Source organism: Eriocheir sinensis, chromosome 35, assembly GCF_024679095.1.
Source record: "Eriocheir sinensis breed Jianghai 21 chromosome 35, ASM2467909v1, whole genome shotgun sequence".
NCBI lineage: Eukaryota > Metazoa > Arthropoda > Malacostraca > Decapoda > Varunidae > Eriocheir > Eriocheir sinensis.
Window position 1 is genome coordinate 14736229 of NC_066543.1, and position 27604 is coordinate 14763832.

General features: G+C 40.3%; 2 protein-coding genes across 2 annotated transcripts; one reads left to right on the forward strand and one right to left on the reverse strand.

Annotated features, from left to right (window-relative positions):
- The first annotated feature begins 2268 nt into the window (after positions 1–2268).
- Positions 2269–14648, forward strand: LOC127007460 (DNA-directed RNA polymerase III subunit RPC8-like). The gene is made up of 7 exons (XM_050878503.1): positions 2269–2463; positions 4078–4205; positions 4808–4991; positions 7833–7970; positions 8406–8533; positions 9919–10049; positions 12894–14648. The coding sequence occupies exons 2-6, from the start codon at positions 4095–4097 to the stop codon at positions 10042–10044; spliced, it is 687 nt and encodes a 228-aa protein (XP_050734460.1). The 5' UTR covers positions 2269–2463; positions 4078–4094; the 3' UTR covers positions 10045–10049; positions 12894–14648.
- LOC127007459 (cell division cycle protein 123 homolog) lies at positions 11412–27566 on the reverse strand. The gene is made up of 10 exons (XM_050878502.1): positions 27221–27566; positions 25756–25933; positions 23924–24019; positions 23593–23706; positions 21593–21713; positions 21327–21449; positions 20987–21129; positions 20400–20572; positions 18039–18117; positions 11412–17589 (listed from the first exon to the last, which is right to left on the reverse strand). The coding sequence occupies exons 1-10, from the start codon at positions 27292–27294 to the stop codon at positions 17536–17538; spliced, it is 1155 nt and encodes a 384-aa protein (XP_050734459.1). The 5' UTR covers positions 27295–27566; the 3' UTR covers positions 11412–17535.
- Positions 27567–27604: the final 38 nt, after the last annotated feature.

Below are 27604 nucleotides of genomic sequence, written 5' to 3' on the forward strand. Positions count from 1 at the left end.
ATGTTTGGACCCGTATGTCACTCCTCCGGGGTGAACAAAATTGGAGCTCACTTGGTTAGGGTAAGATTTTGAGTAAAGTTTTCGACCTGAGCTGCAATGAAAGATTTGTGCTGCGTGTTACATTAATATTTTGATTTTTTGCCTGCGCGCGGCTGGCAGCGAGGGTGTGGAGGCTGGTGCCGCGCCCGCGCAGTCGCTCTCTCTCCTCTCATCATGATGGGCTGCATTTAATATCGAAACTGGTGGCTCCTGAAGCACAATACACTAGTGAAAAAACATTGATAGGTGAAAGTGCTGGTATAGGCGGACACAGGCACGAAGAGAATATAATCAGTATAGTTATCAGTAGAGTGTTGGCCTCTACGTAAATGCACACAGTTGGTTTCATGTTCAGCTCAGACTAATCAAGAAATATATTTGTTGTGAGGAATGTTATAAAGCCTCCGAAAGCTGACCCTAGCATAGATACAGGGGGTGGTATTCAAATTTCACCTTACACGGTTAGAATGTAATTAACACAAAGGTAACATTGTCATCGCCAAAGAGACGTTGAACCATGTTATGCCATTGTATCCGTTATGAGTAAAACGATGAACTTGCATCCATAATATTAATGAGGAAAGCAAATGGAAACAATATAGGCTACATTTTGCAAACCTGATATTAAATACACCAGTCTGTGATACCTATAATCTGTAATTTGATCCATGGTTTCTCTTTGACCCCTTGTATATCGCACACTAATTAGCTATGCACAGTTATAATAGAGGAATATGACTTAACAGATTGGTGTTATGCGTCCACATAGTATACAGTTACTATACGGCATATGTAAGCACTCCACCTGTTAAATTGACCTATTTCCAGCAGATGATGCCGCGTCGTATTACAAATGTGGATATGCGCAATGATCACACAATTCCATGCATTCCCCTCAGAAGTTGTCTATTTTTTTCCCTGTATTTACTGTACTATATGCAACAGCACCATTTGTTTCCCTGAGAAGGCGGTGTGCAGACCTTCCGTAAATCTCTGACACCTTGATCTTCATCCCTTGTGTCTTTCAATCATTTATCTCTCTTTGTTTCCAGCTTTTAACCAAGGATGTTTTCAGGTGGCTCAAAGTTATATTGTGTATCTTTGGTCGGTATTTCTAGGATATCAATCAAGCTCTAATGGTTTTTTTTTATATAGGTTCATGGTACAGAATAATTAAGGGTTAAACTTCCAGAGAGGTCACAAAACTACCTTTACAAACTACATCTACCTTACAAACTACCTCTGCCTTTACAAACTACCTCTGCCTTTACAAACTAACTCTACCTTACAAACTACCTCTACCTTACAAACTACCTCTACCTTACAAACTACCTCTACCTTACAAACTACCTCTACCTTACAAACTACCTCTACCTTACAAACTACCTCTACCTTTACAAACTACCTCTACCTTACAAACTACCTCTACCTTACAAACTACATCTGCCTTACAAACTACATCTGCCTTACAAACTACCTCTACCTTACAAACTACATCTGCCTTACAAACTACATCTGCCTTACAAACTACCTCTACCTTACAAACTACATCTGCCTTACAAACTACCTCTACCTTTACAAACTACATCTGCCTTACAAACTACCTCTACCTTACAAACTGTCTCGACCTTTAGAAACTACCTCTACCTTTACAAACTACCTCTACCTTACAAACTACCTCTACCTTTACAAACTACCTCTACCTTACAAACTACCTCGACCTCACAAACTACCTCTACCTCTACAAACTACCTCAACCTTTACAAACTACCTCTATCTTTACAAACTACCTCGACTTTTACAAACTCTACCTCTACAAACTAACTCTACTTTTACAAACTACCTCGATCTACCTTACAGACTACCTCTACCATACAAACTCTACCTCACCTCAACCTTACAAACTAACTCTACCTCACCTCAACCTTACAAACTACCTCTACCTCTACAAATGCCCTAACTCCAACGAATGCCTTGTCAAACGTGTGTGCCTGGGCTCCCAAAGGTTGTCAACATAGTGAAACATTTCGTCACCCAGCACACACATTTCACAAGACTCTCACAGGAGTTTGGGGCATTTCCAGGGCCAGCTTAATGACCCCTCTGGTAGTTTAACCCTTCTTCTGTACAATGAGCCTAAAGAAATGGTCCTTTGAGTCCAACTGGTATCCTTTTTAGGCCTTTGGAAATGGTTTATTTAAAGAGTGGCAGCGCCTGGCAATGCTCTTCCTCCCTGTAGATGGCGCGCCGCTCGTCCCCCACAGACGTCAACACTCTCAGGCTCCACATGGCACAGCGGCGCGTGGCCCTCATGGCACTGAGCTGACCAGAGGCATTGTCAGGAGGCACACAGGAGTCCCTCAGAGCCACATAACTGAACTTGAGAGTCTCCGCGTGAGTCACAGACGAGCCGTGAGGACACAAGTAAGGGTCTTCTTCAGTGTTTTAGGGGTCTGGGAACACGACCTCAATAGCCCCAGGTTGCTCGTGGCTGTCGTTGTTGTTAAGATGGTCTGTGTACACTTGAGGGCTTGGAAGGCAGTGTTGGGGCTGAGGGTGTTGAGGGCTTGGAAGGCAGTGTTGGGGCTGAGGGTGTTGAGGGCTTGGAAGGCAGTGTTGGGGCTGAGGGTGTTGAGGGCTTGGAAGGCAGTGTTGGACAGTGTTGAGGGCTTGGCAGGCAGTGTTGGGGCTGAGGGTGTTGAGGGCTTGGCAGGACAGTGTTGAGGGCTTGGCAGGCAGTGTTGGGGCTGAGGGTGTTGAGGGCTTGGAAGGCAGTGTTGGGGCTGAGGGTGTTGAGGGCTTGGAAGGCAGTGTTGGGGCTGAGGGTGTTGAGGGCTTGTAGGACAGTGTTGAGGGCTTGGAAGGCAGTGTTGGGGCTGAGGGTGTTGAGGGCTTGTAGGACAGTGTTGAGGGCTTGTAGGACAGTGTTGAGGGCTTGGAAGGCAGTGTTGGGGCTGAGGGTGTTGAGGGCTTGTAGGACAGTGTTGAGGGCTTGGAAGGCAGTGTTGGGGCTGAGGGTGTTGAGGGCTTGTAGGACAGTGTTGAGGGCTTGGAAGGCAGTGTTGGGGCTGAGGGTGTTGAGGGCTTGTAGGACAGTGTTGAGGGCCTGTAGGACAGTGTTGAGGGGTACCCTGAGGCTTGGACAGAGGCAGTGTTGAGGGCAGTGAAGCAGGACAGTGTTGAGGGCTTGTGGGTATGGGGCCATGGTGACATTCAGGGTAAATTTCCAGATTGTCACCTGTGGGACATTGTTGGATGAAACTATTTTTTTCTGGTAGTTTTCAGTGTGCTATGAAATAATCTGCTAACTGTTTCTGTCGCAAATCATTAAATCACTAGTAAAATGAGACCTTTCAATGCCTGTTGTTGTATGGATGCAAAATACATTATATAGCACCTAAGTGGTCTTTGCTGTGAGGCAGGTGACAATCTGGAATAAGTACCACATTCAGTAGTTCAAATAACATAAATAAAGGTTAGCAGTCTGAACACAGAAGCAGTTGTACAGGTTGAAAGAAATTAATTACTACCCTATTTTCACCTGCAGGCTGCATCTCTTTCAGAAACATTGGATAGCAATGTCTCAAAAAAAAAAAAAAAAAAAGTGGCTCCCTTAATTTATCTAATTCGCTCTATAAGTTATAACTGAACATGGATTATAACTTAGATAAACCTGATGCCAGTCATCTCCATACAAGAGCTCCTTGTTATCCAACCATTCTTAATTCACCATATTATATAATCAAATAGAGAATGAGAGTGCATCATTCATTGTTGTATTTTACTTAGTTACCTCAACATTTTTCTGTTTTATTACCAAATATGATAAGGCCCATTTTAAGCAAATGCCTGTGCTGGAAAGTGGTCACAATTGCTCAGCACTTGCAATGCTAGCAGGGTGTTATTGAGGCTCGCCATTTTAAAATGCCTATAAAGGTCCCAGATGATAATGGCCCAGGTGACATGAGATTTATCCCCACCCTTCTTTATAATAAGGTAGATATCAGTAAATGTTTACATTTACTGATTTACTGACAGGTCTGCAGGCTGTCACAATGTTCCAGTTGGCAGAGATCCGTCACATGGTGCGCATCCCTCCATGGCTCTTTGGCCAGACCCTGAATGATGCTGTTATAGAAGAACTCAACCGCAAACTAGCAAACAAGGTATGTTGTTCTGTAAGTGTTATTACATTTACAGTGGATGATAATGGCATGAAAAAAAAATTCTTATGGGTCTTTAGTATAAATTGTGAGAATGGCCACTTAGTGCAGTGTGCTAACAGGATACCACTCAACTCGGTATTTACTTTTGGGTTGAAACTTGCAGCATAAAATCCATCATTCAAAATTCTAGATGCTACTGGAGAAACTTGGTATCTATAGGTGGCTTGCACGAGAGTAACTGTTCACCATCGCAAAGGTGTTACTATCAGGTTAGAGGTAGCTGGAAGTCCGTAAAACAACGTCGGGGAACTTGTTCACTTTATTGCCACGCCCTAGCACTGCACAAGTGGATGGCATTTCGGCAGAAAGTCTGTCTTGCAGCACCTGCACCAACGTGGAACAGGTCAAAAGGAGAAGAAGCTCGGTTTGTTTTGCCTCCAACTCGGCCGCGAGCTTGAACTTGATAGTTGTGCATGCAACCTGTTCTAACTTCCTGTTAGTGTTTAAAACATTTTGGAAATTGTTGTTGGTGTGATCTTACTATACGAACTGAACATGTTAGACTAATGACATTGTATAACCCTTCACTCCCTCCCTGGCAGGTAGTGCTTAACGTGGGCCTCTGCATCGCCCTGTTTGACATCACTTCTCTGGGGGACTCATACATATTTCCGGGGGACGGCGCCTCCCACACTCGCGTCACCTTCAGATATGTGGTGTTTCGTCCCTTCCTGGAGGAAATCCTGGAGGGTGTCATAAAGTCTGCCAATTCTGATGGCATGCAAGGTACAGCATAGTCCTGCTCTTTATCTTTTTTGCTATTTGGGTGGTCTCAAAATGTTCTTGTCCTGAACACAGTCAGTATCGCAGTATATTAACTTTAAAATATTTTGCGAACTAACAGTGTAGCACTAGTGTGTCCATCTAATGGCATGTGTAAACTGAGGGCACATCATCCTGCCCAACAACTTGCATTTCCATGCTGTGTAAGAACAATTTGTGTTAAGCTTGTGGTGAGTGATAATTGAGAGAACTCATGTTTTAAAAGCTGCCAGATGATTTGTTTCTCCATGCTGCCACTTTCAGTAACCCCTGACATCATTATGTATTTAATTTCACTGTCAAAATAACTGACAGGATTTTCTCTATCATTCAACATACACTTACCTGTTTGAAAGTTCCCGAAACCTAACTTAACCTAACCAGAAATAGCTTTCATATTCAGCATTCATATTTGAATAATTATTGATAGAAATCAAAGTATTCTCATTTGCATTTGAATACAAGGGAAGAGTATTCTGTGACAAATACTTCAAAACTTATTATCAGAAATAACAGCCATTGTTCCTTACAACTCCAGCCCCCTGGGTGGATGTGTGATTGTGTATAGTATAGGTTCATTAGATCATTTTACTGTTGCTTAACTTTAAAACAGTGTTATAACCAGTTACCTCAAGAAGATATTTTTCAATGAAAAGTATTTGTGAATGCATTCATGAATATTTTCAAGAAGTATTCATATTTGTATTCAAATTAAAACCATTTCAGTGTATTTGAATTTGTATCCGTTGGAATTTGAAGTGTTCATATTCATATTCGAATGCACAACTCTTGTATCCCTGAAGCCCACCACATCCTGCAGAAACCAACACCTACCTACAGCCCACCACTTCCAACAGGCTGTTACCTATGGGGGGCTTTGCCCCTTTTGACTCCCATTAGGGACTCTAAAGGACAGGTGAATATACACGCACCTCCTAATGATTGGACTTTGCCTCCTTGTCCCCCGTGTTTCTGCATTTCATTGCATCGGGCTACTTTGTCGCCCATGGCCGTGTGGGTTCCCACACACATTTCATGGCTATTTTCACACTTATTTTGATCTCTACACTCATTTTTATGGTTTTCCAGGGGTTTGAAGGTTAGCAGAAGAGCAGTTGGTTAAGTAGGACACAAGATAAGGAAAGGTACATAAAGTAAATCTTAACCAAAAATAGCTTAACATGCTTACACTGTAAGACAAAATATTCCCACGGGTTCTGAAAGAATGCAAGGAGGTCCTCAGTGGCCCACTTACCGATATCTTTAAGATGTCGGTAAATTCTGGGTATGTGCCTAATCAATGGAAAGTAGCAAATGTGACGCAGATTTTCAAAAAGGGAGACAAGTCAGCCACCTCAAATTATCGCCCAATTAGCTGAACATCAGTTGTAGGCAAGATGTTGGAGTCAATTATAGCCGGGAGCATTCGGAACCATCTAGAGAAGCATAATTTAATTCATTGCTCACAGCATGGTTTCACGAAGGGTAGGTCTTGCCTTACTAACCTGTTGTCCTTCTACACAAAAGTAATCGAGGCGGTTGACAGAGATGAAAACTATGACATACTCTATCTATATTTCAGTAAAGCGTTCAACAAAGTTCCTCATCACCGGCTATTACTAAAATTACAGGCTCACAGCGTAGATGGGAAAGTTTTGAACTGGATTAGAGCATGGCTTGGTGGTAGGAAGCAGCGAGTGCAAATCAATGGTAAAAAATCTGAATGGGGTAGTGTTACAAGTGGAGTCCCACAGGGGTCGGTGCTGGGGCTGCTGCTTTTTATTATTTACATCAATGATTTGGACACAGGAATTAGTAGTGATGTCAGTAAGTTCGCAGATGATACCAAGTTCGGTAGAGTAATCCAGTCAGACCAGGATGTTAGCGTCCTCCAGGATGAGCTTGACAAACTGTATGATTGGCCAAGGAAGTGGCAGATGGAATTCAATGTTGGGAAGTGCAGTATTCTGAGTGTAGTTAGGAATAATCCCTCACACAATTACTCCTTAAATGACACTCCTCTAAGCAGGTCTGGGCGTGAGTGAGACTTAGGAGTCATAGTGAGGGCTGACCTCCGTCCTAGGCCTCAATGCATTCAGGCTAAAAATCGTGTAAACAGGGTACTGGGTTTCATCTCAAGGAGCGTAACCAATAGGAGTGCTGAAGTCATCCTCAAACTTTACTTAGCACTAGTTAGACCTCATCTCGATTACGCGGTTCAGTTCTGGTCACCGTACTATAGAATGGATATCAAGATGTTAGAATCTGTACAGAGGAGGATGACAAAGATGGTTCAGGGGGTGAGAAACTTGCCTTATGAAGACAGACAAACATTTAAATCTACACTCTCTAGGAAGGCAAAGGTTGCGAGGAGCCCTAATCGAAGTCTATAAATGGATGAAGGGCTTCAATAAAGGAGATGACAATAAGGTTTTGGTTGTAAAAGAACCAGGTAGGACACCTAGCAATGGTTTTAAGTTAGACAAATTCAGATTCAACAAAGACATGTGCAAGAATTGGTTTACCAATAGAGTGGTGGATGAATGGAACAGGCTTGACAGCCATGTTGTGGGTGCCAATACCATAGGCATAGATACATTCAAGAAAAGGTAGGATAAAGTCATCGATAGTGAGGTAAGGTGGGGTTGAGAGTACAGGAGCTGCCTTGTATAGGCCAACCGGCCTCTTGCAGACTCCTTACATTCTTATGTTCTTATCTCCCCAGCAGGGAGCTGATCTGTCCAACCTTGTATTAATATTTAAGACAAAACTTGGTCTCAATTGAACTGGCTCTTCATTCCACAGTGAGCCTTGGGTTCTATGATGACATCTACATCAGAAGGGACTCCATGATGGCCAACTCACACTTTGACGAAACTGACCAGACGTGGGTGTGGGATTACGAGACGGAAGATGACACTCACCATCTCTTCATGGATGTTGGTGAGTGGAGAATGGGTAGTTTCCACCGATGGTGCAGGTGATCTTGAGACAGGCATAGTAAAGTCCATCTTGCAGTGAAGTTATGTTCTGTTATGAAGATTTTAATAGGGTCAACTTATGGCAGGCATAGAGGTATTTCCCATGGTGTCAGATTCTAGAAAATTTACTTTTAAGGTTTACAACAAGGAAATTGATTCATGAGTTTTTAAAGTTGCCATGACAGGGATGCAGGGATGTAGTATACTCATATGATATCCCTATGAATGACTGTCAAGCATCATTGAGCCTGCAGGTCACCTTTGGCATAATTCAGTTATGGCCATTTGGTATGAGTTACCTTTCATATTTTGTGACTCAAATTTTGATATAGATTTTTTTTCCAGTTATGAATTGTGTACGAGACTCATTACTATCGTGTGTTTATTTCCTTACCAGGAGGAAAGATCCGGTTCAAGGTCGTTGCTGAACAGTTTGTGGACACAACACCAGCTGGGCCAAACCTGGCCGCTGGAGACAGTGCTGTGGCAGACCGAAAGGAGGGTAAAGTGCCATATATTGTATATGTAAGTATCACTGTATTTTTGTACACTAAGCTCAAAATTAAGTTCATCATCATCATTTCATCGACGCCTGCTCCTAGGAGCGCCCACCAGGGGATGGCCATGGCAGCAGAGTTTCCATCTCTCTCTATTAAGGCATTCCCTCCTTGCCTGCTCAAAGTTTCTCAAGGATCTTTCACCCCTCTCCCTAACGTACTCCTGTTCCCTATCTCTCCATTTCACTGGAGGTCGTCCTCTAACATTCCCTCCCTCTATCTCACTCATAAACACCCTCCTGGTCATCTTACTCTCCTCCATTCGCTCCATGTGGCCAAACCACTTCAAAGTCTCTCGCTTCACTTCTTCCCTTCACCCACATGACACATTCCAAAATACTCATACACACTTTCTTTACTCATTCCACCCATTCTACTCACACCACATGCATTCCTCAAATAACTTATTTCCACTGTCTGCACTCTAGACTTCTGACTTTCATTCCAGGCCCATGTTTCACTTGCATGTGTGAGGGTTGGTACTATTACTGTATTTCTCAAATCCCTCTTTACCTTCATGCTCACACTTCTGCCATTCATGATATGTCCCAAAGACCCTACCACCTTTCTTCCTTGCAATGCCCTTTCTCTTCTCTCTCCTTCTGTACCACCATGCTTACACATAACTGATCCAAGGTACTTAAAAACTCATTAACCTCCTCCATTTCTTCACCATTCAAAATTATTTTGCATTCTTTTTCACATTTAATTCCCACTCTATATGGGCATACAAAATTCACAGCCACACTTCTACTCCACTCACAAACCATCACTTTACTTTTGTAGACATTTACTTTCAGCTTTCTCCTGTTACATACACTATCAAAAACAACGACCAAATTTTGGAAGTCCCATTCATTTTCTGCAATGAGCACTGTGTGACTGTGTCATCAGCAAATAAGATTGAATTCAGCACCCACTTCCTTCCCTCAGTGTACATTTTTACTCCAACTTTCCCAACTTTGCCCTTCATTTCTCTCATAACACCATCCATATAAATATTGAGCAACCATGTTGACATGACACACCCCTGCCTCAAGCCCACCTTTATCTCAAAATGTTCAATTATTTCTCCACTAATTTTGACAAATTTTGAATCAATTTCATCATACAAACTTCAGATTGCAGGCAAGAGAAAAATTCAGTGTAAAAGAATTGCTGAATGGTATTTGTATTTAATGTCATAGGGTCTAGCTGGTCTTACAACATTTATTTGAATGTTTTTTGAAAGCATATGCTTGTTTTAGCAGCTAATGCTTTCATGAAATAAGTGAAATGATCTATAGTCAATAAAAGAATGGAGTATGTCTGTAAAGATGTCCAGTACTCCACTGAATGAAGACTTTTCTCCAGGGTGCCATCAATGACCAGGGGCTTGGACTGGTATCATGGTGGACAAACGCAGAGGGAGGTCCAGAGGAGGAGGAGGAGGAAGAGGAGGAGGCAGAGGAGGGAGAAGAGGTAGAAGAGGCCCTATGACCTCAGTATGTATGGTGTTTCTTATTGTTTGTTGTGTACTTGTTATTTTGTAATAATATAATAGTATTGTTATTTTTGTTAGATTTTGTATGGATATCCATGTTGCTCCTAACTAAGGTGGATTTTTTATGGAAATCTCTGCTGCTACTCACTTCAATGCCTCATAGCAGTTCTGATAACATATTTGCATGCCACCTGGGTGAAGAGGTATCTGACAGAAATAGCAGATTTTAAAGATAATAACCTTTGCATGTAAAGATTAATGGTTTAAATAGCTATATCCACAAGGTAACATGCTCACCCCTGATTTGCTAACTGAATTTTCAGTGTAGTCGATGTCATTTAACCTGGTGCAGAAAATCTTTTAGGGAGGGAATTACGGACTTACCATCAATGTTTTGGGTTATGGTCTCGCACATTCATTGGCCTATTCTTTAGTTATTCTAACATGTATTTTTGTCTTGCTTTAGTTATCCTAACAGTCAGGACTGCCAAAACTAAAATAGGGGTTTGCAGCTATCTTAGAGACTGCATTAATATAGCCTGTGTCCCTCTCTCTCTGTTAACCTTTCTACATCAGCACTGAATTCATCTAAATGTAGTGATTTTTATAATTGCCATTTATTACCTACAAATAATGGAAATACATCTCAGGATTGATAAAAGCATGATGAAAGAGTACAGCAAGTATTAACCTTAGGCCAATGTTTGCATTTGATACAAGTATTTTTGCTGCACGTTGGAATTAGTTGAGAATACACCAATGAACGTGGAAGAACATCGCTGCTACAACGACCCGAAGTCTTATACACCACCTAGCTGATTTTTCTGCTCTGTGTTATGTGACACTGAATACAGTCTCACTTTTTTTCTCTCTCTCTAACCTCTTTATCATGGTAGTGCATATGTACAAGCCACACTACTAAATATATTTAGAGAATATAGTTAAATGAAGCTGTGAGTACTGTTGGGCAGTTGGCACATTTGTTCTCAAGACTTTAAAGACATTTATGTCGATATTAGTGATAATGAAAAAGGAAATGTCAGTAGATTTTATGAAATACAGGTCTATAAAACTGTTGTGTGGAAAGCTCATGCATGTATGTAATTATATATCTTGCTCACAAATGTACCCATTCTTATTTTACTTACTTGGTGTTGGGAAGTGTACAGAAACTCAGTTACCTGACTTATGCAGAATGAGATATTGTTAGCTGTTCATGAAAAGCACTTATCATGATGATTTCAATCCCTTACAATATTACATAACTTCTTGCTGTCAAAAGTTAGGTTACTGTGGTGTCTGTACAATACTGAGTACAATAAATATAGTTCATATATCAGCTTTGGGAGATTTTAAAATCATAGGCAATAGACATTTTATTAATCTAATATTGTTCCCACATAACAGTTGACCTCAGAGAAGTAATATGCATTTTTTGCTGATTGCCAGAAAGGTTAATATCTCTTATTTTATTTTTTTGTTGGGTGATGTGCATTAAGGAAATTATTTCATGAAAAGTTATTTTTATTTAAAAGAAAAGTTAGGATTGTGGTGGCAATTATTTTTAATCAATTTATATTTTATTTTACATGTCAGTAGATGACTTTGCACAATTATCACAGACAAATAAAAACAAAGTAGCATGGAGACAGATGTGTGCTCTTAAAAGTGAGTGCAGTGATATTATTAATGTTGTTAAAAAGACAGCCTGAAAATGTCAAGTAACATTACATTACTGCAAAGAGATCAATTGTAGCTGCATTAAATCCATGAACAGAGTAAGGAATGCTGAGGCACTTCATAATCCAGAGTGGAATCTGCTAATCACAGTTATTTAAATATAACTAGACATAAACAAATATACTAGCACACAAGAACCCATTGCCATATGTAAACAGACAAGATGTAACCAAGTTACAATGGACAAACATGTTACTGGTTCAAGGAATGATGGTTGCCCTGCTACTGATACATAGTTCCTTATTTTATATAACTGGTAAATCCTAAAAATAAAAAATAAAAATAAAAAATAAAAATCCAGCTATTGCATTGGGAGGATATAGTATTGGCTACAGCCCAGTTTTAGTCTGTGAAAAGAACAGCAAGGATAAAATATTATACAATAAAAAAATGCTAGTGCATCACAATCTTGACAATGATCCTTCCCATTGTAGGCAACCATTTTCCAACCTCATCCTAAGCCAACTGATATCCCATAGAGCTTCATTGTTTATACTGAAAGAAAATTATACAGTAACAATTTTTTTAATTTTTTTTTTTATAGCTTAGATAAGTATACTGTATGGGCTGCAATTTGTAAGTGTATACAAGTAAGATATGCAGTCCATATTCAATAGAGATTCCTAAAACATGAATATTCTACTTCATACTGTTATGCCATCTCTGGGATTTGTAAACAAATTAATCTCTTGCATGCTCAACATTTATGGTTTAAACTGCACCGGTACACTTGCCAAATTTCCTTCTGTACTGTCAGCAATTTTAGTTTAATGTTAAATGGAGACAATTAATTGGGATTATTAATGCTTTTTCTGTGCCTCAGTTATTTTGGTGTATTTTACTATAAGTTAATAACATTTTTACCTGGTTTGTTATGGAGTAAAAAGTAATATTTGATTGTTACAAATAGTCCAGGATTCTCAACTTGGTGTTTGTTGAAGACAGATTTAATATAGAACCAGATGTGAAGCCAGCATGCATTTGTCAACTTTGTGAGGTGACAACACTAATTGCAATCCACTTGCTCCTAAAGTCTTGTGATAGCAGCTCAAATATGTTATTTGCTCATTCATTAAACCTAACAGTTTTGAAATATACACCACAGGAGTGCCTGGGGAACCAGCCTCTCCAGAATGGAAGCAGGGCAGCATACCCACTCAGCCACCGATGAGCTTGCAGTCCTTGCCAGTGGCCCACAACTTCGTACATGTGTAAGAGGCATTTTGCCTCCACCATGGGCTACAGGAGTGGTAACCTTCTGATGCTCATGGGTTTTAATTTACCTGAGAAGGCACATGCTGTGTTTATATTAATATGAGAAATGCTAACATCAATGAAAACTCATATACACCACTAGAATGCCCAGGGTTTGAACATGTGCTTCCAAGCTTAAACAGGGCAGCAGATCCAGGTGAACATCAGTGAGCTAGGTTATTACAGTTACTTGCATAAAAATGAACACCATAAGTGCCTTCTTGAGTTTATTAAAAGCATTCCTATTTGAACAGGTTACTATTCCTTTCACCCACAGTGGGAGCAGGTGCCAGAATCATTATTACCAGGACTGCAGGCAAGGTAACTTTCAGCTCAAAGGTGACTGAGAAGATATGCTGCCCTGCTTTTAATTTGGAGGTGAGAGTTCAATCCCTGGACAACAAAGTGGTGAATATTTTGAGTTTTGCACTGCTGATACAATTTCCCTAGTGAATGTAAACAGTGACTGTGCCTTCCCTTCGTTCTGGAGGTGCAGATACGATCCTGAGGCACCTTTTTCATTGTTACAGTTTCTCAAGACTAATGTGTACGGTTTTCTGCCGGTTTGGCAAATTCATTTTAATGGGGTAGAGGAAACCTGTACTTCTTGTGAATTTCATTTAATGCTAATATTTGATACAGTGATAGCCCTTTGATATAATGATCTTAGCTATAAGTACAAACCAGGTCTCATACAATAGGTATATAATTTTCTTGAATACAGACAGGTTGCCCAGAAGACTCAGCATTGCTCATCTTTACTTTCTTTGGGTTTCTGATTATAGTGTGACCTAACTTCCAAGTTCCCCTAAATATTCTGCAAAAGAAACTGGTGCTTCAGTAAACATAATGACTAGTTTTGGTCAGGTTACCAGTGAGATCTTCAACTACATTGTGATTTCTTCACAGTGTCCAGTGTTAAGAGAATGGTGAGGCATGTGAGGTGACATGAGGATGGGTTTTGTGGTAGGCAGACTTAAAATTCCTTTTTAGTGGGTTCATATTGTGAAGCATTTTATGGGTCACACCTGTTCTTACATATCTCATGGGGGCAGAAGTATTTATAGATGACCAGATGCTTCTGTTGGGGTGAAATCCTGATGAGCAGATTATTCCTCAGTTGTGAAGCTCTTTATTTTATATAAAAATTCAAAGAAAGCATCATAGCTTCTCAGGAATCATCAGCCCACAAAGATATTGCCTTTAAAGAAGGATCTAGTCATCTCTGAATACTCCAGTTCTCATGACTGGTCCTCATAAGTATAAAGGTGTGAATCTAAGAGTGCATCATCAAAATGGATCCAGAGGAAATGCCAGTAACCCTTCAGTGCCACCATAAGTAGAAATTAAGCTTGATTTCAGAGAAGCAGGATTCAAAATGCTGAATGACAGTGTGTCATCTTCATACTGACAGTCAGTATGAATACACTGTAATTCAAAGACCTCTCCCAACATTCTACACCTCACTCTGTCTGATGTTATTGTACTCCATCCTGCTCTGGGAAATGCTTTAATTTGGCCTCCACTTGGTCCTCTGTCTGCCCTGACTTTTAAAAGTGTTACTTCGATGTCCATCTGTTATCAGTTCTACACATGATCTGACCAACTCAAGTACATTTCTTATTCCCAAGTCATCAAAATATATTAAACTTTTATCCATAGTCTAATCCACCATGGTCTGGCCATGCAACAGACTTGCAATCACCAGCCATTACCCTGGTGGTGACTAAAGTTATGTTTCATGATTGCAGCTCTAAGACTTTAATGTGGTACAGGAGTGGCCATACAAAGTGTATTTAGATCATGCAATTTTAGCTACTTAACTATAGCCCGTTCCATCTCAGAAAAGAAATTGGTGTTTGACCGAGGTGACTGATACACAATAATACTAAAGACATTTTCTTAACATACCAATACATGTAACGAGTATTGTGTGGTGATAAAATATATATGCAGAAGGTGTATAGCCTAGTGGACGGCCGGTGGTGGGAATCTCCTGCCAGTGACCGTCCACTAGTCTGTCCACATATATGTATTAGTATGTTAAAAAAAATACAGGTATTCTGTTGTCTTTAGCATTATTGTGTATCAGTCACCTATTTGCTGAAAGGAATGCACAGATTGTGACAGTTTAGGAGAGGGTGGTCAAACACCAATTTCTTTTCTGAGATACGTATTTACATTCTTTAAATATATATATATATATATATATATATATATATATATATATATATATATATATATATATATATATATATATATGGAACAAGCTATAGGAAACATCAGCTACTTAGATTATTTCATGGACTTACTGTGAAATTTTATACAATGGCTTAAATAATTTGGTCTTGAATATGTGAAGGTTTAGTTTCGAAATGTATAGTAATATATACTGATTGACTTTGTTTTTGTTTTACAACAGCTGTGATATTACTTAGTAAAGATGTTTTGTGAAATATATGGTGCAAGCCTATTCATTTATTTTTAAACCTTGATGATACTGTAAAGCTATCATGAGGTGCACTCACAAGTGCCCTACAACAGGATGGTAGCAAATTTCTTTACAAGCAATTCTGTTTTCATCGCAACATTCTCTGCTGATTCAGCAAGACAAGGATGTTATTGTAGTCTAAATCGTATCCACACGCAGCTGACTAAATTTATTGCAGGGTGCCTATAGGAGACATGTATACAGTTGATACAACAGCTGAATATGTTCATGGCATCTGTTGAGTGTGTACATACAGTGGTCTTGCGTCCAAGGCGTTTCATGTCCAACTATTTAGTAAGTGCCCCAGACTTTTACTGCACTTTGTCCAGAATGTGCTTTCTACAAAAATCAGGTAATAAAAATATGAAACGGTGCTAAAAACAATCATAACTACTAGTACCTGCTCAGCTGATAATTGTAAACAGACAAGCATGTATATCACAAGAAGAGCAGCTTATTGAACCCATGGTGGACATTTCATTGCAAACACAGACAAACTTAGAGTGAATTACCAATACACAAATACCAAATAATATTAAAGGAATTTAACAACTCTAAAAAAGAATATGAAGCTACTGAATGGGTGAACCCCTTGTGGAGGGAATGTGACTATCACCACCACCACAACATGCGGCCACCTGGCGAGTGTTGCAGACCAGACCTGGCTATAGTATTTTCACGTGAAACTGGCCGATGGGGTCATGGTGGCTGCGGCCCCGCTCCGCACTCGCACTTTGCCACACACTCAACACCTCTCGCTTCCTCTCATATATATCAGCTATTGCCCTGATTTAGTCTGGGCAATCTGCTACAGGAAACTGAGTGCCGAGTGATTTCTCAGAATTCTTCAACAAAATTATCTTTTTCCATACTTTTTTGTTTATACAATGCTAGTTTCATCCAACAAAATGCTATCCCTGACTGACCAAATTTCCACATTGGACGCAAGGCCACTGTACTGTGCATGTGGCAGACATGCACAATTTAAGGAGTAAATGTTGCCTGGCATTGGCTGTAACTGATTCTGAATGCAGTAAGTACATTTCCAAGACTGTGTTAACAACAAAAAAAGATTAGCAATACTGTGTATAGTACCTTATCATGCAATGTATGACCTCACCTACTTTTTGTATGGAGGACACAAATACACAACCAAACTATATAAAACCTCTGCTACAGATGTTACATGAATGTAGCATGCAAGTAAAACCAACTACACTAAAATAATCTGAGAATACAGAAACCACTCAACAGCCCACATTGTTACAGAAAACAAGCAGCCGATGAGTATTAGAACCATGCCTCACAAGTGTTCATCACAATCTAGACCCAAGACCACAGTACTTTGGTATAAGCCAGTATAGCCTTAGCACATCATTACATCTACCCCTTTTGCTATAGACACAGTGAGGAAGCAAAATTTGGATGAGATTTTAATTACTCCTAACTTGATAAGTGTCGGAAATGGGTTGTGGTGGTGATGTGTAATAAGTAGAGATTCTTACCTAGCTTCTTAGTACTGGAGAATATGGTGACCACAAAAGGTGGAAGTGTCAAAGTGAACTCTAAAAGTTAATTCTTGATACCAAACAGGTAAATTTTTTGTGATGATAAAATGAATTACACCGCTTTTAATTGAAAATAATTAACAACTGACAGACACAAAGTCATTAGGGCCTCAAGAGTACTGCCTTTTTCAAGAGGGTACCATGACTGAGCTATAATCTTGCATCCTCAAAGAAGAGTCTTTGCCAATGTGCCATCCAGACCCTGATGAATGATTGAAGTTGAAAAAAAAAAAAAAATTAAATTAAATTAACCCACAGGTTTTCAAGTTGTTATATGCACATCTGCAAATATTTTGGTGCAGAGTCTATAGCATGTGTATTAGAAATTACCCTCCATGTTGATGAAGTCCTTTATAGAAAATAGTTTCTTCTATGGATCCAGTTGTGTGTGGCGAAGGCAAAGCAAATGGACCAGACCCAATTACCTCCTCTGATCAGCTAGGAACTTCTTCATCCTCAGAGCTCTCATCAGCTTCATTTTGAACTTTCTGGAAATAGAACAAAACATTTAAAAAATGTGTATGTGAGAGAGAGATTAATGAATAAGATAAAAATAAAGAGAAACAAGAGAATGGGAAACTGGATCAACACCATCCAAGAGTAGGGAAGGAGAGGTCAATGTGAACCTACAGCTTCATCATCAACCTACCCAGCAACCTATGCCATAACCCTTAAACTGGATCCCTGGCTCCTAGCTGAGTAAGGAAGGATGCTGCTTCTTATGATGGCAGTTGTCCAAGGTCACCATGAGGAAACAGGATATTTTTTTATGGTTGAATGCCTTTAAAAGTGCAAATCTATTTTGTTTTCAAAACTTGTTCTTATATTATTAAATAACTTTCCCAAACTCTTCCTACATTAGATTTTCATTTTGTCACAAACCCTAGCCCTAGGGTACCTTTAATAACCAAAAAAATTCTTGTATATATTTTCTTACCATTTGTAGAAAATCTATTAGTTTTTGAGGGTCTTGTCCTGTACTGAGGTCAATGATGTCCAATGGAAGACCATACTGCCTGTAAATATTAAAGAATAGAGTGAGTGACATAGTTCTATTCTTACTTCCAATCAGACAGCTGCAATGAGAAGGAAAATAACATCTAAAGTTCATGAGGGAAAAAAATCTGGATGGCATGAGTAGGAAATAAACAGGTTAAAAATGAGATACATATTGAACTCATGGCATGAGGATAAAGAAGTCCAACATGAAATTATCAAGATACACAGGGGGAAGAAGAAAAGGGGGAAGGAAATGGATGGATGAATTGATGAGAAGCAGAGATACATAAAAGCTGAGAATGTTCAACAGCTGTGATCATTTTGCTGTTACGCCAAAGAGCAAAATAGGAATAATATTAGTCAAGGGGGTGGCAAATGATTACAAGAAAAGGATTACATGGAAAGGTAAGAAAGGAAGATAAAATCAAAGAGATTCAAAATACAGGAAACAATTCAGTTAAAGTATGTACACAGTGAAACTATAGATCAAACAAACACAGAGCTGTAGAGAAGTGGGATAGGATGTCTCAAGAGAGCTCTGCTGATCTGGAGGTAAGTGTAACTGGTAGCTAAGTGGAGGACTGCAATAAAACGTGTGAATCCTGGAGCTGCAATGACTAGGAGTGGGCTTCAGAGTCTGAGCAAGTACAGCCTCAAAAAAATTCAGAACAAAAGTAGGTGGAAGCAAATGAGCTGTTATAAATGTGAAAGGTGATCGTACAATAATTAAAAAGGTGGCAGAGTGCCCAAGCCCAGGAACTCCAAGGTCTTATGTAGCTTTTAAGGATGGAGAACCTTCAAACTAATACTAAACATTGGATGGCACTGTTAAATCATTGAAGATACGTTAAAAGAACCGAGTGTCAGAGGTACAATCTGAACTGGAATAAGTACCAGTGATTTGGGCACCACACAAAAAAATATGTATTACCAAGAGAACATAAGAACATAAGGAGTCTGCAAGATGCTGGTTGGCCTATACAAGGCAGCTCCTATAAGCCTAACCCCACCTAACCTCTCTATCCATGAATTTATCCAACCTCTTCTTGAATGTATCTATGGTATTGACACCCACGACATGACTGCCAAGCCTTTTCCACTCATCTGCCACGCTATTTGTAAACCAACTCTTGCCTATGTCTTTATTGAATCTGACTTTTTTTTCTTTCTTTTTTCATAGCTTATTGCGCCAGTAGGCTTCTTCCCGCCGGATCATGAATTCCTGATGGTCGGTCCAAGGCTTCTTCCCAGTGGGGCCTGTTGGTCAGGCCAGCCCATTCTGGCGCAGGCGAGTGTTTATAGTGGTGCCATCTTGCATTGGCTCATGCTGCCCTCCCGGAGCTCATCTTTAATCCTAGAATCTAGAGTCCGGGTTGATAGGTAGTCTTCTGGACAGCATGTGGGTAGTTTTAAGCCACTCAGCGGCAGCTGAAAAATCCCAGCTTGGTGGCACCGGTCGGGGACTGAACTCGCGTCCTCCTGAACACGGGGCCGTCTTGCTATCCATTCAGCCACCGCCTACCCAAATCTAGCTTAAAACTGTTGCTATGTGTCCTGCCTGGCTATTTTACAACTAAAACCCTATTAACATCCCCTTTATTAAAGCCTAAATTTAACCTATCATAACCTAACAAAACCAAAACAAACTATAAGTGCAGATTCAGAAAATTCATTTATACTTCCTCACTAATGAGACTTTCCATACAACAAAGTGAGGTCATTCTTTGTTGATTTATACCATAAGGTGCTGGCTATCATGTGTTTGAAGATACCCAAAACTTAACCTAATGTAACCTAACAAAACCCGATACAGTTACTATAGGTCTCGAATCAGAAAATTCATATATGCTTCCTTACCAATGAGACTTTCTATACAACAAAGTGAGGTCATTCTTTGTTGATTCATACCATAAGATGCTGGCTGAATAATGACATGAATACCACAAGGCCTAAAGGAGCTGTCATACAAAGAGAAACTAAAGAAACTAGACCTGACAACACTCGAGGAAAAAAGAGAGGGGTGACCTAATTACAATGTATAAAGAGACGACGGGTTATGAAAATGTGGACAGAGAAAATTTCCTGATGTACAAGCAAGGAAAAACAGGGATAGGTGAGTCTGAGTAGAAAAATATAGACATACAAAGTTTCAAACACTAGACAAAAATGGGAATAAGTTTTAGAGCTATTTTCTCAGTTTTTTTTCTTTTAAATCATAATTTTCAGACTTCCATGCCCAAGTCCGAGTCTACAGTATTGCAGCAGGCATTCCAGCTATGAACAACTTAGAGTAACTCACATGTAGGGGCTGGGTTGCACTCCTGTGGCATCTGCTATAAATCTGAATTCAGGCAGATCATCACGAGGAGGAGTGTGTCTGTTACTGTCAAACACATTCCTCTCATTGTTGTGGAGGGTGTTGCTGCCTTCAATGTCCTCAATCCTCATGAGACTAATCTCATCCTCAATGATCTGGGGAAAATAGATCACTTAAGCCACACAGTCAGGAAAGAAAAAATCTGCTCAGTGAAATAGGCCATTCTAAATATTGATCATTTTTGTTGCTTGCATATCACTTTCAAGCCTCACTGATCAAATGATACTGGACAATGAATACAGTCCTAGTCTGGAGTGGTCTACAAGTGTATAATAATATTTTTTTATGCCATAATACCCAACTCCACAAATAAAAGGGCTTTACTTGTTTATAATTGATTCAAGCTTGCATAGTAATTTTTAAGCTTTGGGTTTTACTATGAAACTTATTTGGTGACACTGGGTCTATCAGTGATAAAGGAAAGTTTCTTCTGTCCCAAGATAACTCTGCTTTAGCTTTGAACAGTAAAGTCCTGCAAGCAAACATCATTCCCCGAACTGGACCGTTACCCTGCTTAAGCCTTGTCCTCCATCCTCACTCTGCTGCTGCAACTCAGACCAGGTGAAGAGCAAGCCATCAGTAGTTTCTCCAAATGGGTTGAAGTCAAGCAATACCACATGGTCTTTGGCTGGTCGATAAACGTCAAACACATCTGTAGAAGAGACAAATTACATTTCTCTGAACCCTAAACTTTCCATATGGCTGACTGATTCCTTTTTCATTCAAAATTACATGAAGCTGAAACACTTCTAGATTTAAGGCAAGACTATTACATTTTAAGTTGCATATCTGAGGTAACACTAACCATTAGTCTGCTAATTTTGTCCTAGCCAGTAACTATGAACTTACAGTCTTGAAGAGGGAATCTATTTTCAATGTTTTCTCGCCAAAAGCTGATGATGTCACTGCGAATGTTCAAGCGGTCACCCCCAATGCAGGAGTAGCTCTGGCTCACATCTCTTTGACAAATACCTTGGGAATTCAAGTAAAACATTAATTTTATATTAATAAGGACAAAAAGGACAAAATAAAAAATGACTATCAACTACTACACTCAGCACCATTAATATATTCATCTACATGTAAAATCATTGAACACAAATACAAATACTAACCTACTAATTCCTTATTCTTAACAAAGCAACGAAATTCAAATGCAGGATTGATATCCATCCACTTGCGGAGAACAAGACAGTAATCAACGGGCGCATCAGCCTCACCCGGATCATCACAGTCCTGAGAATGAATACAAGGATTTCTAAAACTTTACCATCACTTATGGAAAAGGGACCAAACATTAGAGCAGAGGTTCCCAAACTGGAGTCTGCAGACCCATGGGAGTCCGGGAGAAGGCCCTAGGGGGTCCGCGACACAATGAAAGATATTAATATTTTTCAACTCTCCAGAAAAAAAAATATATTCAATAAAAAAAAATATATCACTTAATTCTCTATCATCCTAGTGTCGGTGGTATTGAAATTTTGATGTGCTAGCAGCTACCTTGCTATATCATTATTTATATCATAAACTTATTTTCAAATTAATTACAACATAGCAACTCCCATCCATCGCCACCCATACCGTCACTCTCGTCCCCAGTCCAGTAGGATCTGGCTGGTCCATCAGTCTGGTTTCTACACATTATCTGTGTTGACGGACAGTACGTTTCTAGTATACCAACTGTAGCGCAGTCATACCAGCGGCAGCGCGGCAATAGTGGTTTGCCCAGCAGGGATTCGTCGGCCTGCCTGTGTTGACACTGTACCCCCGTTCTTGTTTATATCTACCTCAATATATAGACTTTACTTGACTTTGTGAGTCATTGAGTTATTGAAAAGATTCTATTTATTTATTTACACTCACTTTGTGCAGGAATAAGTAAATATTAAATGTACTAAGTTGTACTGGGTATGCCGGCATGGTAACGATAAATTTTGTTTGGTTGGGGGTCTTCGGTTGGGACTCATCGTGTCTAGGGGTCCTTGGTATGGCCGAGTTTGGGAACCCCTGCATTAGAGTGTATGCTTCTCTATATTATATACCGTATTTTGCTGTGCATAACGCGCTCCGGCGTATACCATGCACTGTAAACTTTAAGACAACAATTTTTGAAAAAAATATTCAGTGCTTAAAATACTCAGAAATATTTACGGTTAACGGCGCTAGGCTTTTCCCTGGTGCTCTCCTACATACTTCCTTTCTTTCTTCTCCCTCTCCATCCCTATATTTTTCTCCTCATTTCCTTTCCCCTCCCTCCCAGTTTTTCTCTTAATCCCTTTTCCTCTCACTCACACCTTTTCTCTCCCCCTTTTTCCTCACCTTTACCTGACCCTCCCTCCCTCCCTCTCTCTCTCTCTCTTCTTTTCCCGCCCCATTTCCTCCACTCATTTCCCGTTTTCTCCTTTCTCACACCCCCTTATTTATAGCCTTATCTCTCACTCTATCATTCTCTTCCTCCCTTTCTCCTTCCCCATTAGATTATATGAAAAAACACACACACACACACAAACACAGAAAGGGGAAATGAGAAGGGTGCAGGGAGGGAGGAGCAGAAGGGAGAGTCGGGTCATGTCCTGACCTAAGCCCTAACCTGAGTCAGGTCATGTCCTGATGGGAGCCCTGACCTGACTCTCCCTTCTGCTCCTCCCTCCCCACACCCTTCTCCCTTTCTCTTTGTTTTCATACTCTCTATCTCTCCCTGTTTCCTCCACTCCTTTTCCTTGTTCTCCCTTCTTACATCCTCTCTCTCTCATCCTCCCTTTCCCGTTCCTTGTATTTACCTAGTTGTGATATAAAGGAAGTGAGCTATGCTCATATGAGAATGGCACAAAGTTGTGTGGCAGCCTAGGAGTCACACTGAGCCATAAAACCCTACACAAATTTCAAAATTACGGCAGAAAAAGACAGACATAAGAATCAAAATTTGTACCTTCGGCGTATACCATGCAGGGGTAACTTTCTGGAATTTTTTAAATGAAAAAGGCGCGCGTTATACGCTGCAAAATACGGTAATCAATTTATCACTAATGAACATGGACGTAAGAAAATTCTATAATAAGAAGCCAGATCATGTTCCTTGGTGCATCACTGCAACCAAGTATACAGAGCACCATACCTTAAATGGAGAAGTGAGATCATGGGTCACAAAACTGCTGCTCTTGAGGAGAAGGAAGACATCCCCAGGCGTGCAACACCGCAGGGAATTGTTGAAGGCAATCCACGAGGCATCCTGGAAGACCCGGCAATAAGAAATGTAGGCAGCAGCTCTTCACTTTATGATGGGCAATGGAAGAGCAAGCATGTATATTTCAAATCAAAGTACCAAATATAATGAATGAAAAATTTTAACTTTTCATTATTATTAAGGAGTGGGAATGCAGGAATAAAAAATGACTGAGAATAATACTCAAGAAAAGAGAAAAACAAATGTCAACCAAAGAAATTACCTTAGGAGCACTCCAGTTCAGCTTGGGAAACACACTTCCTCCTAATTTTGTGATAGCATCTCGGATCTTGTTGGTGAAATCCTCCAGCTTAGGGCCCTGATCGAGACACATGACAAGTGAGGATACTTACATAAACACAGTCTAAAATTTTCAGAAAACTAAAACCATCATAACACATACAAATCCTAAGAATGATCATAGTAAAATATAAAGGTAAAGGAAGTCATCTAGGAAGGTACTGTTATATTACCGTCACTGCTGGATGGACAGGGGGAACAGGTCAAAGGAGACTGGCTATCTGTCTCCACTCTGCCTGGGAATCGAACCCGGGACCTCTTGGTTGTGAGGCAAGCTCACTAACCACTGCAATTTGGATGGAGCTCCATTTGTGTGTGTGTGTGTGTGTGTGTGTGTGTTTTACCAAGTGATGTGCAGGAAACAAGCTATGCTGGTGGGGTCCCATTTCTGAGTCTCTATCGGTCAAATTAAGCTGTAAACTTGACAAATTTTTTGGCTTGAACAACTTTTTTTTGTCCAGATTGTTCCTATGATCAATGTATCTATTGAAAAAGCTATGTTTTTTGTCATTTTCAACTTCCTCTCATGTCCTCTGGCCATGTGACAGCAGGGTGCCAGACCACGATAATGCACACCTCAGATTCCGTTATATTTATTATAAAATCAGAGTACATATAATCTAGATTTAGACAACACTAGAAAATTAAAATTGTAACAGGGCACATACATATGTCGATACACACATAGCTCCCTAACAGTCACTTGCAGTACAGCATGTGTAGTCTTAGTCATTCTCATCATGTGCTTTTGCAGATATGGACACTGGATATGGATATTGGCATGACAGATTTGGGATAAATAAAAAACAGGACCAAGAGGTCCTGGGTTTGATTGAATGTGAAAAAGAATGCAAAACAATTTTGAATGGTGAGGAAATGGAGGAGGTCAACGAGTTTAAGTACCTTGGATTAGTTATGTGTAAGCATTGTGGTACGGAGGGAGAGATAAGAGAAAGGGCATTGCAAGGAAAAAGGGTGGTAGGGTCTTTGGGACGAATCATGAATGGCAGAAGTGTGAGCATGGAGGTAAAGAGGGATTTGAGAAATACAATAATAGTACCAACCCTCACATATGCAAGCGAAACGTGGGCCTGGAATGAAAGTCAGAAGTCTAGAGTGCAGGCAGTGGAAATGAGTTATTTGAGGAATGCTTGTGGTAAGTAGAATGGATGGTGTGAGTAATGAAAGTGTGTACAAGCATTTTGGAATGCGTCACAGGGGTGAGGGGAAGAAGTGTGGAGTGGTGGAAGAAGTGAAGCAACAGACTTTAAAGTGGTTTGGCCACATGGAGTGAATGGAGGAGAGTAAGATGACCAGAAGGGTGTATGTGAGTGGGATTGAGGGAAGGAATGCTAGAGGATGACCTTCAGTGAAATGGAGGGATAGGGTGCAAGAGGACATTAGGGAGAGGGGGGAAAGATCTTTGAGAAACTTTGAGCAGGCAAGGAGGGTGTCTGGATAGAGAAAGTTGGAAGCTCTTCTGCCATGGCCATCCCCTGGTGGGAGCTCCTAGGAGCAGACGTTAATGAAATGATGACGAAAAACAGGAAACTTGGATCCAGGGTCCCAAGGATCACTTTTATCTCTCTCTTTTTTTTTTAACTTACTTACTTATGTAAGTAAGTAAGGATATAGTCTAAACTTTGATTCTATTCAGGCATAATATTAAAAAAAATGTAAGCATGCTTGTACATGGTAAAAATACAATCAGATGAACAGGTGTAACAAATTAGTACATGCTAACAACTATCTCACCTCGATGACAGAGCCAGAGGTCTCACAATGGTCCCAGTCCTCTGAGGCCTCCTCTTCTTCCTCCTCAGATGTGGGTCCCCGCTCATATGTCAGCTCAGGTTGTGAGCCTTCGGGCAGGACTAGTGTGCCATTATCTTGGAGGTATGCCAACACCTCCACTGTAAGGGGCACCACTATGCTGTTAGGGATACATAAAATCCAGTCATCAATTTTTTAGTGTAGGAATACATACATCATAGATAAAATTAAAGACATGCTTTGCTCCCTCCTTTTCTTCAATATATCCTGTTACACGTCTCTCCCCACATTTTGACACTGATTCATGGATTTGTAGAAAGTATTAGTTTCTTTAATTCTTGAGGTTTTCTTGGGTCAAGAAGCTAGTCAGGAACCTAACCCTCCCTTCTGTGTAATCCTGTGGGAAAAATGGCTAATCTTTCAACCACTTTCTACAAAATGCAGCCCTGTTGAATAGCAGGGCATTTCCTGTATGTGCAAACAAATGTTGGGTGTTGAAACTAAAACAGCTGATTTTTAGTAACCCTGCAGCTGGCAGTACGATGCACTACATTTTGAGTTGTGACCCAACTGTGAGAGAGCTGATTTATAAGAATCATGACAAGTTAAAATTAAAATGAGGAATATACACAGTGAGACAGATACCAAGCAATTATATGTTATCACTGTCAGAGATATGGCCATCTTGAAGCCAACTGTACTGCCAAGAACAATGGAGAGGCCCCACAATGTTACAAATGTGCCGGAGATCATAAATCAAGGGATGGCACCACGGATGAAAGGAAATGCATAAATTGTATAGCAAATGAGCAGTGTTTTGTAGTATTTCAAACTGAAATTGAAAGAATTTGTAATATAACTGACCTGAACTGAACTGATATTAGTGTTTGGGACTCTAAGATAAATTGTATCTGGTAAATGTTTAGTGAGTTGGAAATAAATGTTAGATATTTATGATACTATAAAAGAAAATATCTGATAAATAATAAACAAAACATTGGATATTTGTGATACTATAAAAAGATAAGATCTTGATATTTTAGCGCGAACTGAAACATGATGAAGTGACCAGGATAATGCTAAGTTTATAGAAACGACACCAGTAATCTTCAAGAAGGCACTATAGACTCATTCATTCACTACGACGTTGTGAACATTGCACTGAGGATTATTCTTTGAGGCTAACATCACATATTGTTGACGGCCCTGCAGAGCATTGCATTGGCAGCGGAGCGGGGCCTGAAACTTCATCAACGGTAAACAGTAAACGGTAAATCTCCCTCCTATTGCCAAAAATATGGGAGATAAGCTGTTGACATAATAGATGCATTACACTGCCTTTAAAGTTAAATACACCAGGTAAGAGAACCAGGTAAGGACACAAGACTGGGAGGGACACTCAAGAAGCAGAAGTGGGGGGCCAACATCCAGGTAACCAGACACGTACCTTTTAATGGAGCACTTCCTAAACTTGTCATACCACGCCGGGAAGCTGCAGTTAATGACATCGTGCACCTTCATGATGACCACCCGAGGACGGCAGCAGGGCAGGGCGGGCTGAGGACGATGACAGCCGCCACCCGTCCCTCATCAGCTGGCTCGGCGGGGCTGATTACCGCTGATTCAAGGCAAGACAGGTGCTCCGGGAGTGTCTATGGTCTATCACAGTTCTTCCTGCCGCGTACTAACCCTTAAACACCCTTAATAAACGCAATAGAGCACAATATAGGAGCAGTGTACCCGCCGTGCCCCTCCTCGATTGGGTTCCTCAGGTGTGCTCTTCTTCTTCTTCTTGTGACTTATATCGTTTTTTTTTTTCCATCAGTTTGTT

Excerpts from the sequence above, each read along its gene's own strand:
- LOC127007460 (XM_050878503.1), top strand. The coding sequence starts at position 4,095 with ATGTTCCAGTTGGCAGAGATCCGTCACATGGTGCGCATCCCTCCATGG. Across the intron at positions 4,992-7,832 it reads CAATTCTGATGGCATGCAAG|TGAGCCTTGGGTTCTATGAT; the intron begins GTACAGCATAGT and ends TTCATTCCACAG. Across the intron at positions 7,971-8,405 it reads CCATCTCTTCATGGATGTTG|GAGGAAAGATCCGGTTCAAG; the intron begins GTGAGTGGAGAA and ends TTTCCTTACCAG.
- LOC127007459 (XM_050878502.1), bottom strand. The coding sequence starts at position 27,294 with ATGAAGGTGCACGATGTCATTAACTGCAGCTTCCCGGCGTGGTATGAC. Across the intron at positions 24,020-25,755 it reads CCTCTGGCTCTGTCATCGAG|GGCCCTAAGCTGGAGGATTT; the intron begins GTGAGATAGTTG and ends TGTCTCGATCAG. Across the intron at positions 20,573-20,986 it reads GAGGACAAGGCTTAAGCAGG|ATCATTGAGGATGAGATTAG; the intron begins GTAACGGTCCAG and ends TATTTTCCCCAG.